At 40.5% G+C, this 18,748-nt stretch overlaps 1 protein-coding gene across 3 annotated transcripts in view; it reads right to left on the bottom strand.

Annotated features, from left to right (window-relative positions):
- Gprk2 (G protein-coupled receptor kinase 2) overlaps positions 1-18,748 on the bottom strand; it is a 324,238-nt gene that overhangs the window by 32,158 nt on the left and 273,332 nt on the right. The window contains exon 11 of one of the 3 annotated variants that reach the window (XM_071683096.1): positions 14,307-16,152. The exons of the other annotated variants lie outside the window; for them this stretch is intronic. Within the exon in view, the coding sequence (XP_071539197.1) occupies positions 16,027-16,152 (126 nt within the window). The 3' untranslated portion in view covers positions 14,307-16,026. Of the gene's footprint in view, positions 1-14,306; positions 16,153-18,748 lie in introns of those variants that run through there. 3 annotated transcript variants of the gene reach the window in all.

The raw sequence follows: 18,748 nt of genomic DNA, 5'->3' as shown, positions 1-18,748 counted from the left end.
ATTTCAAAACACCCTCTTCTGCTCTCTCAACCACGCTCTTTTTATTTCCACACATCTCTCTTACCCTTACGTTACTTACTCGATCAAACCACCTCACACCACACATTGTCCTCAAACATCTCATTTCCAGCACATCCACCCTCCTGTGCACAACTCTATCTGTAGCCCACGCCTCACAACCATACAATATTGTTGGAACCACTATTCCTTCAAACATACCCATTTTTGCTTTCCGAGATAATGTTCTCGACTTCCACACATTCTTCAAGGCTCCCAGGATTTTCGACCCCTCCCCCACCCTATGATTCACTTCCGCTTCCATGGTTCCATCCGCTGCCAGATCCACTCCCAGATATCTAAAACACTATACTTCCTCCAGTTTTTCTCCATTCAAACTTACCTCCCAATTTATTTGACCCTCAACCCTACTGTACCTAATAACCTTGCTCCTATTCACATTTACTCTTAACTTTCTTCTTTCACACACTTTACCAAACTCAGTCACCAGCTTCTGCAGTTTCTCACATGAATCAGCCACCAGTGCTGTATCATCAGCGAACAACAACTGACTCACTTCCCAAGCTCTCTCATCCACAACAGACTTCATACTTGCCCCTCTTTCCAAAACTCTTGCATTCACCTCCCTAACAACCCCATCCATAAACAAATTAAACAACCATGGAGACATCATGCACCCCTGCCGCAAACCTACATTCACTGAGAACCAATCACTTTCCTCTCTTCCTACACGTACACATGCCTTACATCCTCGATAAAAACTTTTCACTACTTCTAACAACTTGCCTCCCACACCATATATTCTTAATACCTTCCACAGAGCATCTCTATCAACTCTATCATATGCCTTCTCCAGATCCATAAATGCTACATACAAATCCATTTGCTTTTCTAAGTATTTCTCACATACATTCTTCAAAGCAAACACCTGATCCACACATCCTCTACCACTTCTGAAACCACACTGCTCTTCCCCAATCTGAAGCTCTGTACATGCCTTCACCCTCTCAATCAATACCCTCCCATATAATTTACCAGGAATACTCAACAAACTTATACCTCTGTAATTTGAGCACTTACTCTTATCCCCTTTGCTTTTGTATAATGGCACTATGCACGCATTCCGCCAATCCTCAGGCACCTCACCATGAGTCATACATACATTAAATAACCTTACCAACCAGTCAACAACACAGTCACCCCCTTTTTAATAAATTCAACTGCAATACCATCCAAACCTGCTGCCTTGCCAGCTTTCATCTTCCGCAAAGCTTTTACTACCTCTTCTCTGTTTACCAAATCATTTTCCCTAACCCTCTCACTTTGCACACCACCTCGACCAAAACACCCTATATCTGCCACTCTATATATAATATATATATACATATATATTTCTATGAGTCTACGGGGAAAATGAAACACGATGTTCCCAAGTGCACTTTCGTGTAATAATCACATCAGGGGAGACACAAGAGAGAAATATAAGTCAGTTATACTTCGAAGAGACGAAGCTAGGACGCCATTTGGTAAACATGTGATTGTCCAAAACATACAACGAATGTTCATAAAGTTATCGTTTTACATATTTTATCAACAATAAAGTTATCTAATTTGTATAGACCATCACTAATATTAAGATTATAATTATTTGTGCATCTAACAATAGAAGATTCAATGATATTTCTCTTGTTAATAGAGTTAGAGTTAATAACTGAGATGGCATTACTCCAGTCAATATAATGATCATAGTTCTTAACGTGATTAAACAAGGCATTTGATTCTTGTCCCATTCTTATACTATATTTATGTTGCTTAAGTCTAACAGAAAGATCCTTACCAGCCTGACCAACATAAAATTGATCACAATTTCCACAAGGCACTTTGTAGATGCATCCAAGAGAATTTTCTGGTGAATTCCTGATCAAGATATTCTTTATAGTATTATTGTTGCTAAAAGCAACATTTACAATAAAGGATTTAAGCAACATGGGAAGCACAGTAAAATTATTATGAAAAGGGAGAACTAAAAGATTCTTGGTGTCAATGGGAGGTTTGGGCTCAACTCTATAAAATCTCATTTCCAGCACATCCACCCTCCTCAGCACAACTCTATCTATAGCCTACGCCTTGCAACCATATAACATTGTTGGAACCACTATTCCTTCAAACATACCCATTTTTGCCTTCCAAGATAACGTTCTCGACTTCCACACATTTTTCAACGCTCCCAGGACTTTTGCCCCCTCTCCCACCCTATGATTCACTTCCGCTTCCATGGTTCCATCCTCTGCCAAATCCACACCCAGATATCTAAAACACTTCACTTCCTCCAGTTTTTCTCCATTCAAACTTATCTCCCAATTGACTTGTCCCTCAACTCTACTGTACCTAATAACCTTGCTCTTATTCACATTTACTCTCAGCTTTCTTCTTTCACACACTTTACCAAACTGTCACCAGCTTCTGCATCTCATTTCCAACACATCCACCCACCTCTGCGCAACCCTATCTATGGCCCATGCTTCGCAATCACATAATGTTGTTGGAACGGTGTGGTATACCGGGATGGGCGTGCTGTTAATGGATTGAACCAGGGCATGTGAAGCGTCTGGGGTAAACCATGGAAAGCTTTGTGGGGCCTGGATGTGGAAAGGGAGCTATGGTTTTCGTGCATTAAACATGACAAGTAGAGACTGAGTGTGAACGAACGTGGCCTTTGTTGTCTTTTCCTAGCGCTACCTCGTGCGAGTGAAGGGGTTGAAGGAGCGTCATTTCATGTGTGGCGGGGTGGCGACAGGAATGAATTAAGGCAGCAAGTATGAATTATTTACATGTGTTTATATGTATATGTCTGTGTATGTATATATATATCCATACGTTGAAACGTATAGGTATGTATATGTGCGTGTGTGGACTTGTATGTATATACATGTGTATGTGGGTGGGTTGGGCCATTCTTTCATGCTTCCTTGTGCTACCTCACTAACGCGGGGGACAGCGACAACATATAATAAATAAATAAATAAATAAATATATAGTACCAGGAGAGATTGAGTGCAGAATGGAAAAAGGTGAGAGCAAAGGACGTAAGGGGAGTGGGGAGGAATGGGATGCATTTAGGGTAGCAGTGATGGCTTGCACAAAAGATACTTGTGGCATGAGAAACGTGGGAGGTGGGCAGATTAGAAAGGGTCGTAAGTGGTGGGATAAAGAAGTAAGATTGTTAGTGAAAGAGAAGAGAGAGATATTTGGATGATTTTTTGCAGGGAAATAGTGCAAATGACTGAGAGATGTATAAAAGAAATAGGCAAGAGGTCAAAAGAAAGGTGCAAGAGGTGAAAAAGAGGGCAAACGAGAGTTGGGGTGAGAGAATATCATTAAATTTTTGGGAGAATAAAAAGATGCACTGGAGGAAGGTAAATAAAGTGTGTAAGACAAGAGAACAAACGGGAACATCAGTGAAGGGGGCAAATGGGGAGGTAATAAATAGTAGTGGTGAAGTGAGAGGGAGATGGTGTGAGTATTATGAAGGTTTGTTGAATGTGTTTGATGGTAGAGTGGCAGATATATGGTGTTTTGGCCAAGATGGTGTGCGAAGTGAAAGGGTCAGGGAGAATGATTTGATAAAGAGAGATGGTGTGCGAAGTGAGAGAGTTAGGGAGAATGATATGATAAACAGAGAAGAGGTAGTAAAAGCTTTGCAGAAGATGAAAGCTGGCAAAGCGGCGGGTTTGGATGGTATTGCTGTGAAATTTATTAAAAAAGGGGGTGACTGTCTTGTTGACTGGTTGGTGAGGATATTCAATCTATGTATGGTTCATGGTGAAGTGCCTGAGGACTGGCAGAATGCATGCATAGTGCCATTATACAAAGGCAAAGGGGATAAAGATGAGTGTTCAAATTACAGGGGTATAAGTTTGATGAGTATTCCTAGGAAATTATATGGGAGGGTATTGATTGAGATGGTCAGGCATTTACAAAGCATCAGATTGGGGAAGAGCAGCATGGTTTCAGTAGTAGAGGATGTGTGGATCAGGTGTTTGCTTTGAAGAACGTATGTGAGAAATAAGTAGAAAAAAAAATGGATTTGTATGTAGCATTTATGGATCTGGAGAAAGCATATGATAAGAGTTGATAGAGATGCTCTGTGGAAGGTATTAAGAGTATATGGTGTGGCAGGTAAGTTGCTAGAAGCAGTGAAAAGCTTTTATTGAGGATGTAAGGCATGTGTACGAGGAGGAAGAGAGAAAGTGATTGGTTCCCAGTATATGTTGGTTTGCGGCAAGGATGCATGGATGGAGTTGTTAGGGAGGTGAATGCAAGAGTTTTGGAGAGAGGAGCAAGTATGCAGTCTGTGGTACATGAAAGGGCTTGGGAAGTGAGTCAGTTGTTGTTCGCTGATGATACAGCACTGGTGGCTGATTTGGGTGAGAAACTGCAGAAGCTGGTGACTGAGTTTGGTTATGTGTGCGAAAGAGGAAAGCTGAGAGTAAATGTGAATAAGAGCAAGGTTACTAGGTTCAGTAGGGTTGAGGGACAAGTCAATTGGGAGGTGAGTTAGAGTGGAGAAAAACTGGAGGAAGTGAAGTGTTTTAGATATCTGGGAGTGGATTTGGCAGCAGATGGAACCATGGAAGCAGAAGTGAGTCACAGGGTGGGGGAGGGGGCGAAGGTTCTCGGAGCATTGAAGAATGTGTGGAAGGTGAGAATGTTATCTCGGAAAGCAAAAATGGGTATGTTTGAAGGAATAGTGGTTCCAACAATGTTATATGGTTGTGAGGCATGGGCTATAGATAGGGTTGTGTGGAGGAGGATGGATGTGTTTGAAATGAGATGTTTGAGGACAATATGTGGGATGTGTTTGATCGAGTAAGTAATGAAAGGGTAAGAGAGATGTGTGGTAATAAAAAGAGTGTGGTTGAGAGAGCAGAAGAGCATGTATTGAAATGGTTTGGTCACCTGGAGACAATGAGTGAGGAAAGATTGACAAACAGGATATGTGTGTCAGAGGTGGAGGGAACGAGGAGAAGTGAGACCAAATTGGAGGTGGAAGGATGGAGTGAAAAAGATTTTGAGCGATTGGGCCTGAACATGCAGGAGGGTGAAAGGCGTGCAAGGAATAGAGTGAATTGGAATGATGTGGTACACCAGGGTCAACATGCTGTTAATGGATTGAACCAGGGCATGTGAAGCATCTGGGGTAAACCATGGAATATTTTTGGGGGTCTGGATGTGGAAAGGGAGCTGTGGTTTCAGTACATTATACATGACAGCTAGAGACTGAGTGTGAACGAATGTGGCCTTTGTTGTCTTTTCCTAGCGCTACCTCATGTGCGTGCAGGGGGAGGGGGTTTCCATTTCATGTGTGGTGGGGTGGCGACGGGAATGAATAAAGGCAGCAAGTGTGAATTGTGTACATGAGTATATATGTATATGTCTGTGTATGTACATGTATGCATACGTTGAAATGTATAGGTATGTATATGTGCATGTGGACGTGTATGTATATGCGTGTGTATGTGGGTGGGTTTGGCCATTTTTTGTCTGTTTCCTTGCACTACCTCACTGACGTGGGAGATGGCGACAAAGTATAATAAAATATTATAATAATACATATATACAATATATATTATCCCTGGGGATAGGGGAGAAAGAATACTTCCCACGTATTCCCTGCGTGTTGTAGAAGGTGACTAAGAGGGAAGGGAGCGGGGAGCTGGAAATCCTCCCCTCTCGTTTTTTTTTTTTCTATTTTCCAAAAGAAGGAACAGAGAAGGGGGCCAGGCGAGGGCATTCCCTCAAAGGCCCAGTCCTCTGTTCTTAATGCCACCTCGCTACCGCGGGAAATGGCGAATGGTATGAAAAAAAAATAATGTATATATCGTATATATATATATATAGACCAATAAAATCACTATTAGACCCATTTCATGAGAAATCTTTGGCCAAAATGGAGGTTACTGTCAAACTTCTGGGTTTCTGAACCAGTTAGTAATTTACCAAAGACGGTGACATAATAATACCTCTCATAATTCATTGTCCCCATACCTCTCCCTACTGGTAATAATTTGAGTCAAAACTAGTTTCTTTCATTTTGGGGTGGCATCAAGGCTGGCAAATCAACCCGTAAAACCTTTAAAGGTAAGAGAAGAATTTCATCACCATTAAATTTCTTTTTGGGTATAGTCATCCCTTGGTAAGGAAAAGCCTTCAAAGAACAGATTAGGTATGATGTTTGTGTTATAATCAAAGACTGAAATTACTTACGTATTTTTCTCACATGATTAGGCATGTGAGATTACTACAAGAATACCGATTCCACATATCCTAAGACCCTTCATGTCGATGACACAAGTACCCAACAATGACATCAAACATTTACAGCTTAACTGCTCAGCAGTATCTCCACAAAGATGTGTGCACAGCATCACTACACTCTATGACCTATGGTCCTGCCTGTCATGTCCTGCTAATTGAGTGCTGCAGGAGCCCCACAGAGATAGAAAGGACTCCAGAGGCAGGATGTAAAAGTAAAAATGCTTCCCTGACATTAAATTTCTACAGTGGAATAAGCCAAAACTTCTCCAGACTTGAGGTATAATCTACACTTTCAAATAAATCCATTTCATGGTACACAATCAGAAAATCTTTTTCCTTCTGATCATTAATGATAAGTATCCTTGAGGGTCTTACATACCTGTTCTCTTGAGGATGCCCATATAAACACTTGGATTTACTTGAAAATTTATTGAAAATTAATGCTAACCTGCAACAGATGTGGTCCCAACCTGCTGCCAATTCAACTGAAAACAAAGAAAAAAACAGAAAAGTGATATTTTGCTATTTTCATTCCTCATTGAGTTTTTAACCTTGAGCAATGTCCTTTTGTCATTTACTGTAGTGGGCCTCCTTTCTAACTGACTAACTTGGGGAAAGGTTGGTTGGTTAGAAGCCAAATTTCATTGCATCCAATTTTTTTTTCCAAGTTTCTTCAATAAATGAAATATTAACAGTGTAGTAAGGGTATGGGAGAAAGAATTCTACCTCTATATTCCTTGCATATTGTGGAAAGTGACCAAAAGGGGCAGGAGTGGGGGGGGCTGGAAAAAAAAATATAACATATTGGATTTCAGTTTCTAAAAGACGGAACCAATGAAAGAGCAAAATAAAGAGTGCTCATCCTCCTTCAAGGTTTAGGCTGGGGTTCTGAATATGAGTGTAAGTAACCAAGATGAGAAGAAAAGAAAGATAAGAAAAATGTCTGAGGAATAGAACCTGGATGTTCTGGATCTGAATGAAACAAGGCAAAAGGGTAAAGGGGAAGAAGAATGGTTCAGAGCAAATTCAGGTGTTGGTGTAAAGGCAAAAGCTAAGGAAGGAGTAGATCTACTATTGAAGAAGAATCTGTGGAATATATGAAAGAATTCAAGGAATTGAGTTCCAGACTGACATAGGTAAAATTGACAGGGGAGAAAGAATGCATATCATAAAAGGTGCCTAAAGGGGGCAGGAACAGGGGGCTGGAAACTCTCCCTTCCTCATATTTCAATTTCTAAAAGGGGAAACAGAAGAAGGAGTCAAGTGAGGAGTGCTCATCCTCCTTGAAGTCTAAGACTGGGGTGTTTGAATGTGTGTGAATGTAACCATGATGAGAAGAAAGGAGAGATAAGCAGTATGTTTGAGGAAAGAAACCTGGATATTCTGGCTCTGAGTGAAATGAAGCTCGAGGGTAAAGAGGAAGTAAAGCCAGGGGTTGGTGAGAGGACAAGAGCTAAGGAAGGAGTAGCACTACTCCTGAAGCAATTGTGGGAGTGTGTGATAAAGTGTAAGAAAGTAAATTCTAGATTGATGTGGGTAAAACTGAAAGTGGATGGAGAGAGATGGGTGATTATTAGTGCTTATGCACCTGGTCATGTGAGGAAAGATCATGAGAGGCAAGTGTTGTGGGAGCAGCTGGCTAAGTGTGTCAGCAGCTCTGGTCCATGAGACCATAGCCGAGCGGTAGTGCTCCTGCCAGCTATGCTGGGGTCCTGGGTTCACTCCTGGCTGTTGGAGGTTTGTATGATGTATGTACATGTGCGTGCACGGGCGTTTACATACATGTGTTTGTGGGTGGATGGACCACTCTCTGTCTGTTTCCTGGTATTACTTCGCTGAAGCGGGACATGGAGATCAAGTACAATAAGAAAAAGAATATTGAGAATGATGGCTGATCACTGCTTATGCATCTTGTCTGCAGAAACATGATAACAGGCAAGAGTTCTGGGAGCAAATGAGTGTGTCATAAGTTTTAATGAAAAAAAACAAGTATTGGTGAAGGGTGATCTAAATGCAAAGGTGAGTAAAGCAGCACTTCGGGGTATAACTGTGGGATATGGGGTATTTAGTAAAGTTACTTTGCCTAAAGAAGAGTAATGTGTTAGCTGAGGGTAACTTTGGGGCATGTAGTATGCAGTAAGGTGAATGGAAATGGTAAACAGATTGTGGAGTTGAGTGCTGAAAGAGGGATTGGTGACTGGGAATATCTGGTTTAAAAAGTATATGTATATGGGTAGGAAAGCTGGTAAGAGAGCATTATTGGATTAGACACTAATTGCTTGGCATGCAAAAGAAAGAATACTGGATGTAAATGTGCTAAAAGGGGCAGTTGGTGGCATGTGTGATCATTATCTGGTGGAGGCAAATGCGAAGATTAGGGGAGGTTTTTGGGAAAGAGGAAATGAGAGGTGAGAAGGGGGTGCATGACAGTAAGTGAGCTTTGAAAAGAGGCTTGTGTAAAAAAAATACTAAGGGAGAGTGAGTGTAGAATGGCTAAAGGTGAAATTAAATGAGGTTAGGGGTGTGGGAGAAGAATGGGAAATATTTAGGGAAGCAGTGCAAGCATCTGTGGCAGAAATGACTGGCAAGTGGAAGACAGGAAAAGGACAGGTGAGAAAGGGAGGTGAGTGATTGGATAATGAAATAAACTTGTTAGTGAAAGAGAAAAGAGAGAATTATGGGTAGTATTTACTAGAAAACAGTGCAAAGGATTGGGAAATGTACAAGAAAAAGGGACAAAAGGTCACGAGGAAGGTGCAGGGGTGGAAAAGAGGGCAAATGGAAGTTGGAGCAAACAAGGATCAGTAAACTTCAGCGAAAATAAGTTGATTGGGAAGGAGGTTAATACTTTGAGGAAAACAAGAGAACAAATGGAAACATCAGTGAAGGGGGAGTGCATACTTTGAAGGACTGCTGAGTGTGTTTCATGAGAGGGTGGCAGATGCACAATGTTTGGATCAGGATGGTTTACCAAGTCAGAGAGTCAGGGGAAATGGTTTGGTGAAGAGTGGAGAGGTGGTAAAAGTCTTACATAAGATGAAGTGTGGCAAGGTGGGTGGAATCGACAATACAAAAACTGAATCTCTCAAAAATGGGGGTAACTTGTTAATTGGTTGGTTAGGATTTTCAACATACAGTCTGCAAAAAAAATCTCAACCTTTCCTTACATTTTCATAGGCAATGTCACACTTACATCTTAGTATTTTGCCATCTCTCCTTTGGCCTTGATTACCATCTCCAGACATCTGGGCATGGAATTGGCAAGGTTCCTGAAGTATTCTAGGTCCATGTTTTGGGTCCATAGGGTCTTGATCTCCTGAATGAGGTGAGGCACTGATGAGGTGTTGCAAGAAGCAGCTGTCTCATTTTGAGTTCTGAGTGCCCAGTGTGTCTACATATCTCGTGCCCAAATATTCTTTCTTCCTAACAAGAAATACTTAGAAAATCAAATGGATTTGTATGTAGCATTTATGGATCTGGAGAGGGCATATGATAGAGTTGATAGAGATGCTCTGTGGAAGGTATTAAGAATATATGGTGTGGGAGGCAAGTTGTTAGAAGCAGTGAAAAGTTTTTATCGAGGATGTAAGGCACGTGTTCATATAGGAAGAGAGGAAAGTGATTGGTTCTCAGTGAATGTAGATTTGCGGCAGGGGTGTGTGATGTCTCCATGGTTGTTTAATTTGTTTATGGATGGGGTTGTTAGGGAGGTGAATGCAAGAGTTTTGGAAAGAGGGGCAAGTATGAAGTCTGTTGTGGATGAGAGATCTTGGGAAGTGAGTCAGTTGTTGTTTGCTGATGATACAGCGCTGGTGGCTGATTCATGTGAGAAACTGCAGAAGCTGAGTTTGGTAAAGTGTGTGAAAGAAGAAAGTTAAGAGTAAATGTGAATAAGAGCAAGGTTATTAGGTACAGTAGGGTTGAGGGTCAAGTCAATTGGGAGGTAAGTTTGAATGGAGAAAACTGGAGGAAGTAAAGTGTTTAAGATATCTGGGAGTGGATCTGGCAGCGGATGGAACCATGGAAGCGGAAGTGGATCATAGGGTGGGGGAGGGGGCGAAAATCCTGGGAGCCTTGAAGAATGTGTGGAAGTCGAGAACATTATCTCAGAAAGCAAAAATGGGTATGTTTGAAGGAATAGTGGTTCCAACAATGTTGTATGGTTGCGAGGCGTGGGCTATGGATAGAGTTGTGCGCAGGAGGATGGATGTGCTGGAAATGAGATGTTTAAGGACAATGTGTGGTGTGAGGTGGTTTGATTGAGTAAGTAACGTAAGGGTAAGAGAGATGAGTGGAAATAAAAAGAGCGTGGTTGAGAGAGCAGAAGAGGGTGTTTTGAAATGGTTTGGGCACATGGAGAGAATGAGTGAGGAAAGACTGACCAAGAGGATATATGTGTCAGAGGTGGAGGGAACGAGGAGAAGTGGGAGACCAAATTGGAGGTGGAAAGATGGAGTGAAAAAGATTTTGTGTGATCGGGGCCTGAACATGCAGGAAGGTGAAAGGAGGGCAAGGAATATAGTGTATTGGATCGATGTGGTATACCGGGGTTGATGTGCTGTCAGTGGATTGAATCAGGGTATGTGAAGCGTCTGGGGTAAACCATGGAAAGCTGTGTAGGTATGTATATTTACGTGTGTGGACGTATGTATATACATGTGTATGGGGGTGGGTTGGGCCATTTCTTTCGTCTGTTTCCTTGCGCTACCTCGCAAATGCGGGAGACAGCGACAAGGAAAAAAAAAAAAAAAAATATATATATATATATATATATATATATATATATATATATATATATATATATAGCACTGGTGGCTGTTTCATGTGAGAAACTGCAGAAGCTGGTGACTGAGTTTGGTAAAGTGTGTGAAAGAAGAAAGTTAAGAGTAAATGTGAATAAGAGCAAGGTTATTAGGTACAGTAGGGTTGAGGGTCAAGTCAACTGGGAGGTAAGTTTGAATGGAGAAAAACTGTAGAAAGTAAAGTGTTTTAGATATCTGGGAGTGGATCTGGCAACGGATGGAACCATGGAAGCGGAAATGAGTCATAGGGTGGGGGAGGGGGCGAAAATTCTGGTAGCCTTGAAGAATGTTTGGAAGTCGAGAACATTATCTCGGGGAGCAAAAATGGGTATGTTTGAAGGAATAGTGGTTCCAACAATGTTGTATGGTTGCGAGGCATCGGCTATGGATAGAGTTGTGCGTACGAGGGTGGATGTGCTGAAAATGAGATGTTTGAGTACAATATGTGGTGTGAGGTGGTTTGACCGAGTAAGTAATGTAAGGGTAAGAGAGATGTGTGGAAATAAAAAGAGTGTGGCTGAGAGAGAAGAAGAGGGTGTTTTGAAATGGTTTGGTCACATGGAGAGAATGAGTGAGGAAAGATTGACCAAGAGGATATATGTGTTAGAGGTGGAAGGAACGAGGAGAAGTGGGAGACCAAATTGGAGGTGGAAGGTGGAGTGAAAAAGATTTTGAGTGATCAGGGCCTGAACATGCAGGAGGGTGAAAGGTGTGCAAGGAATAGAGTGAATTGGATCGATGTGGTATACCGGGGTCGACGTGCTGTCAATGGATTGAACCAGGGCATGTGAAGCGTCTGGGGTAAACCATGGAAAGTTCTGTGGGGCCTGGTTGTGGAAAAGGAGCTGTGGTTTTGGTGCATTATTACATAACAGCTAGAGACTGAGTGTGAACGAACGGGGCCTCTGTTGTCTTTTCCTAGCGCAACCTCGCACACATGAGGGGGGAGGGGGTTGTTATTCAATGTGTGGCGAGGTGGCAATGGGAATAAATAAAGGCAGAAAGTATGAATTACGTACATGTGTATATATGTATATGTCTGTGTGTGTATATATATGTGTACATTGAGATGTATAGGTATGTATATTTGCGTGTGTGGACGTGTATGTATATACATGTGTATGTGGGTGGGTTGGGCCATTCTTTTGTCTGTTTCCTTGCGCTACCTCACTAACGCGGGAGACAGCGACAAAGCAAAATAAGTAAATAAATATCCCTGGGGATAGGGGAGAAAGAATACTTCCCATGTATTCCCTGTGTGTCGTAGAAGGCGACTAAAAGGGAAGGGAGCGGGGGGCTGGAAATCCTCCCCTCTCGTTCTTTTTTTTTTTATTCTAATTTTCCACAAGAAGGAACAGAGAAGGGGGTCAGGTGAGGATATTCCCTCTAAGGCCCAGTCGTCTATTCTTAACGCTACCTCGCTAATCCGGGAAATGGTGAATAGTATGAAAGAAAAGATATTCATATCATACTTGACTGCCATTTCCCCTTAATGAGGTAGTGCCAGGAACAGACATAGAGAGGCCATATCCACTCACATCCATTTTTGAGCAGTCATATTTAATGACGCAAAAGAAATGCTCCCTACCCACAACCCCCCCATAAGACCCTTCCATAGTGTACCTCCAGACACTTCACATGATCTAGTTCAGTCTATGGGCAGTATGTCCACTCCAGTGAACCACATCATTCCAATTCACTCTATCCCATGCAAATCTTACACTCTCCTGCATATTCAGTTCCAATCACTCAAAATGTTTCACTCTATCTTTCCATCTTCAATTTGGTCTTTCCATTCTCCTTGTTCCCTCCACTTCTGACACACAGATCCTCTTTGTCAACCTTTCCTCACTCATTCTCTCCATACATACAAGCCATTTCAATACATCCCCTCTGCTCTCTCAAACTACTCTTTATATTACCACACATATCTCTTACCCTTTCATTACTTATTAGATCAAACCACCTCACACCACACATTGTCCCCAAACATTTCATCTCCAACACATCAACCCTTCTATCACACAGCCAGATTTGTAGCCCATGCCTTGCATGCTTATACTATTGGGACTACTGTTCCTTCAAACATACCCATTTCTGCCCAACCAGATAATATTTTCTCTTTCCACACATTCTTCAGCATTCCAAGATCCTTCACCCTCTCCCCCACCCTATGACTCACTTCCACTTCCATGATTCCATTCATTACCATGTCCACACCCAGTTATCTAACACACTTCAACTCCCTCCTATTTTTCTCCACTCAAACTTCCATCCCAATTAAATTGTCTCTCAACCCTGCTGAACCTAATAACATTGCTTTTATTGATGTTTACCCTCAACTTTCTCTTCACACACTCATCTAAATTCAGTCACCAACTTCAGCAGTTTCTGACTCAAATTTCACTAATACTGTATCATTAGTAAAAAACAACTCATTCATTTAAACACTCATCTCTATCTCACTTCCCTTTATGCAGACACTATATATGCATTCCACTAATCCAAAGACAACTCAACATGAATCATACATACACTGAAAATCCTTACCAACTAATCAACAACATAGTCATACCTCTTTCTTAATAAATTCATCAGCAATACCATCAACTCCAGCTGCCTTGCCACATTTCATCTTACATGAGTCTTTCACCACATCTCTCCTCACTAAACCACTCTCCATGACTCTCTCACTTCACATACCATCCTTAACCAAACACCCTACATCTGCCACTCAATCATCAAACCCATTTAAGTCCCTCAAAATATTCACTCCATCTCTTTACTTCACTACCTGGTATCAATTCCCCTTTTGTCCCACTCACCAATGTTTCCATTTGTTCTCTTGTCTTTTGTAGATTATTTACCTCTTTCCAAAACAGCATTGTATTCTTACATTCTACTCATACTCACTCATCCCAACTTTCATTTGCCCTTTTTTTTTAACTGTTGCACCTTCCTCCTCACCTCCTACCACTCTCTCTTATACATACCCTAGTCACTTGCACTCCTACCGTCTAAGTACCACCCAAATGTCTCTCTTTTCTCTTTCACTAGCAACTTTGCTTCTTCATCCTACCACTCACTAACCTTTCTAATCTGCCCAACTCCTACTTTTTGCGTACCTCATGCAATACCTCCCATTCCTCATCCACTCCCCTTGCTTCATTTACTCTCACCCTTTGCCATTCTACACTCAATCTCTCCATGCATTTATTACAGCAAGGCCCTCTTCTAAGCTCACCACTTTCATCACTCTCTTCTTACTGGTATTGTTTTTCTCTTTTCCTAAAACCTCTACAAATCTTCATACTTCTCTAGGTGTCATATGTAACACATTGAAACCACAGGCCTCATAGACCTTTCCTGCTTCATGAGCCCTACTTCAGTCGCATCATCCCATGGATACCACATCAAAATCTTAATCACTCTATCCAATGTACAACTTTCATCCTCCTGCACACTCAGGCCCTGAGCAATGGAAACCTTATTCCTTCCATCTCCAATTTGGTGTCTCCCATCTCCTTGATCCTGCCACTTCCCACACATATATCCTCATTGTCAACCCCTTCTCTCTTTCTTTACAAATGTCTACACCATTTCAGCAGCACATTCTTTGGCTCTCTCAACGATATGCTTCTTATTACTTGACTGACTCTCCTCACACAACAAATTGTCCCCAAACATTTCATTTCCAATATATATACCCTCCTCTATACATTCTCATCTATAGCCAATACCTCATATCATTAATTCCTCTACTCTCCCATGACCTTCATTCCCTTACCCATCCTAAGACTCACTTTAGCTTCCATGGTTCTACATGCCCCCATGTTCACTATCAGGTATGTAACGCACCACCTCCAAGTTTCCTCTATTCAAAGTCACACCCTCACGTAACCTGTCTTTGTACTACTATACCTAATAACCTTGCTTTATTCACATTTACTCTCAACTTCCTCCTTTCACACATATCCAGGATTTTTCAAGGGGGATGGCAAGTGTCATTAGGAATGAATCAGTGACCAGTATTATGGTGAAAATGCAGCAGTATCCTGACTTGCATGGGTAAGAATAGTTGGTAAACAACATATTATATGATCTGCTGGTGGTCCAACTGTTGCCAGTTCATTACTCACTTCTCCAGTAATAAATCAAATAGGATATGTTTCAATAATATTATGATAAAATCGTCTGTTTCCTTGCGCTACCTCGCAAATGCGGGAGACAGCGGCAAAAAAAAAAAAAAAAAAAAAAAAAAAAAAATAGGTAAATTTTGGAAGATAAAAGTAGGTTATATGGTGTCAACAATACTGTAACCACTTTATTCATAACACTGCTCATGTATTACAGTACATGTTGACACATATCAATCACACACACTTGCTGTCTGTAGAGAGGTGCATGCTACTTCCACTACCTGCCAAGGAACACAGCTTCCTTCAAAGGAACACTGCTTACTCCCCAGCTACCAGCCTGTTATTTTCCCTGAGTTCAATTTTCCATCATTAATCCAAGAAAGCAATGTTTCAAGAACATTATGGCAAGATTATCAGTAAGCTTTTGAAGATAAGCATAGACAATGTTTTGTCATACATTCACTCATACATTATGGTACATAATCATAACTCAAAAAATCCCAGACTGAATTCAAGTGAGATCAGGATGGGCACCATGTTCTTCAGGTGCAACTAAGTTCCTCAGGCAGTAGAGGGTCAGGCCTTTAGATTTGCTAATACACCTTCATGTAATATTCTTTTGTTTTTATCCCATAAAAGGTCTTAGAAAACAGTCAAAAGCTTAGGAAGATGTTTCAATTTTTCTATGAGTTATAAAAATTATGCCCACCCCAAGGTACCACTGTCAATTGACATTATTATGGCACATATCAACTCACACACCAGTCATTACATGCACTATCTGCAAAGTGGTGCATGTCATCTCCACAATCCACCAAGGAACATGGTTCCCCTAAAGGAACACTGCTCTCTCCCCAGCAATAGGTCTCGTCCTCCTGAAGAACAGTTCTCCATTAATAATCCTAATGAGCAATGTTTCAAAAACATTATGGTAAAATCAACAGAAAGCTTTTAAAGATATATTTAGGCTATGTATTGTTAACAATACCATAACTGCTTCACTAAACACATTACTCAGACATTACAGTACAAGTTAACTCAAGTATCGGTCATCACTGCTCTCTGTGGGGTGGAGTATGCCACCTTCATTACCCAAGGAACACTGCTTACTCCAAGAAAAACTGCTTCCCCCAAGGGAAAGCTGCTTCTTCTATGGCTACATATCTTTTGTTCTCCATTAATTACTAAAATGAGCGATGTTTCAATGCTTATACCGTGAAATTATTGGTAAGTTTTCAAAGACAAACAACCGTAATGCCAGTATCACCACATATACCACTCAGCAAAATCTCTGGAGGGTAAAACTTATGTATTTTTGCATAGCTACAACTATCTGTTGGGTAAAATTATAGAATCATCTAAACTATACTTAATACATGTACAGAAATGTATATCTCAATCTACAAATATTTTACATTATTTATGTTGACCGAAACTTTTTTTGCATGAACGTATCTTCACATAACATGGGAGTATATGGGAAAATGTGGTTCTCATCGTGGAAATTCATAATATGGATATTTTTTCCAAGAACACATCCCTTCCGTAATGCTGGGTCCTATGTAATATGATACTTTCTACGTATTTTCTGTTATCATTTGCATATAAATCTACTGCTCCAAAGTGGAAAATGTTTATTTTTCCTAACAGAGATGAATATACAAAGGAATCCAGCAATTTAAAGATTAAAATCATCATAAAAAGATGAAATAGGTTAATCACATTAACATCAATATCCAGAAATCTATCAAAAATGCTCATCAAAAATACATGAGAGCCCTTTAGGAAAAGTGGTAAGGCTATTCCATACTTTAAACATGCAAATATGGAAATTGTCACAAGTCAGGAGTAAACTTCGTGTGGAAACTTAGCAAGTAATTAATAAAAGTACTATGTAAACCAGAAACAGATAATTACAGTTGTTAGGTGCTAAATGATTAAGTTCAGCTTTTGCAAGGCCTATGAGTGTTCAAACTAAAGCTTGACTTTGGGACTTATATTTAGCTTACCTGAGACAATTTCTTTTCTCAGCTTTTACAGGGCCTATGGGTTGTCAAACTAAAGATTCACTTTGGGACTTTCATTCCCGTTCATGCCTGGTGATTCTGTTCTGTTTTCGTGCGGCCAAAGGTCTTCAAACTAAAGCTACCTTATGGAATTTTCACTTTATCTAACACCAGATGATTTCATTCATCTTTTGCAGGGCCTATGGGTCATTAAACTAATGCTTCACTTAGGGATTATTATTTTTGCTAATGCAAGATGATTTCATTAGATAGTAATCATTACAAACATTAGGTAGGTGCTTCTGCAAACACTGTGCTAGACTTGCCCTCTGCCAGTGGCCCATTAAGGGTGAGGTACTAAAGGCTAAGAAGCAGCACTGGAGTTCTTTAGTTATGGAGACCCCTTTGCTGTGGCCACCCCTTTGAGGGTGTTCCAACTAGAGCAAGCGTCAGATATATATATATATATATAGATAAATACATAGATGGCTGTAGAGAGCACCAACAAAGAATTTCAATCATTAGTTGTGAATACCATGCACCAAGTAGAATCTCATCACAGGCATTGATAAGTAAGAAGCTACCCTCAGCAGTTCCCAGAAGTAATTTGATCTCAAGGATACTGCAGAAACCATGTGGATTGGTTCTATGCTCTTACAATCTAAAAACCTATTTAAATTGAAATTTCTCAAGGTAGCCAGAACACAATTAACCCCATACTTCCTCATTCCTTTCCAAACCAGTAAACCTCACATTTTTCAAATTGTGTAAAAAATGTATTCAACCTTACAATCTAAAAGACATCCAAAAACAATGAAAAAAGTAACTAATAATAAAAATTTTGTAATTCTGTCAACAAAACACTAAGAATAACAAGAGTATCAAAGGAGTTGCCATGAATCATATTTTATTGCTTCTTGTTTTGTTACTGATCTTTATAGCTATATCTTAATATACAGATATTAAGTAATTATTTTTCATAATCAATGTTGGAGACAATTATTCACAACAGCAAAATTATAAAAGTTTGTATTATCACCAGATTCAGATGCAATGTAGTCAAAGTCAGGCAGGCAATGGCAACACTGCCTCCCCTTATTCAACTTTCAATGCTGGAAGTGTCTGTCAATAAAACCATCTCCAAACAATCAAAAAATATATCATCTATCTATCTACTATCTATCTATCTGTCAATAAAACCATCTCCACATAATCCAAAAATATATCATCTATCTATCTACTATCTATACCTCTGATGCCTGTTCCCACCTGGACCTCCATTAAGGGGATGGCCACAACAATAGTCTCCATAACTAGGGAATTCCAGTCCTGCCTCTTAGCTTTTATTGCCTCACCCTTAACAGGCCACTAGCAGAGGGCAACTCTAGTGCAGTAATTGTAGAGACTCCTATCTAACGTTTCTACTGATTACTTCTACCAAATGCCCCTGCCTAATGTTCCTATG

The sequence above is a fragment of the Panulirus ornatus genome, chromosome 35 (genome assembly GCF_036320965.1).
Source record: "Panulirus ornatus isolate Po-2019 chromosome 35, ASM3632096v1, whole genome shotgun sequence".
NCBI lineage: Eukaryota > Metazoa > Arthropoda > Malacostraca > Decapoda > Palinuridae > Panulirus > Panulirus ornatus.
This window is presented reverse-complemented; position numbering and strand designations above follow the sequence as displayed.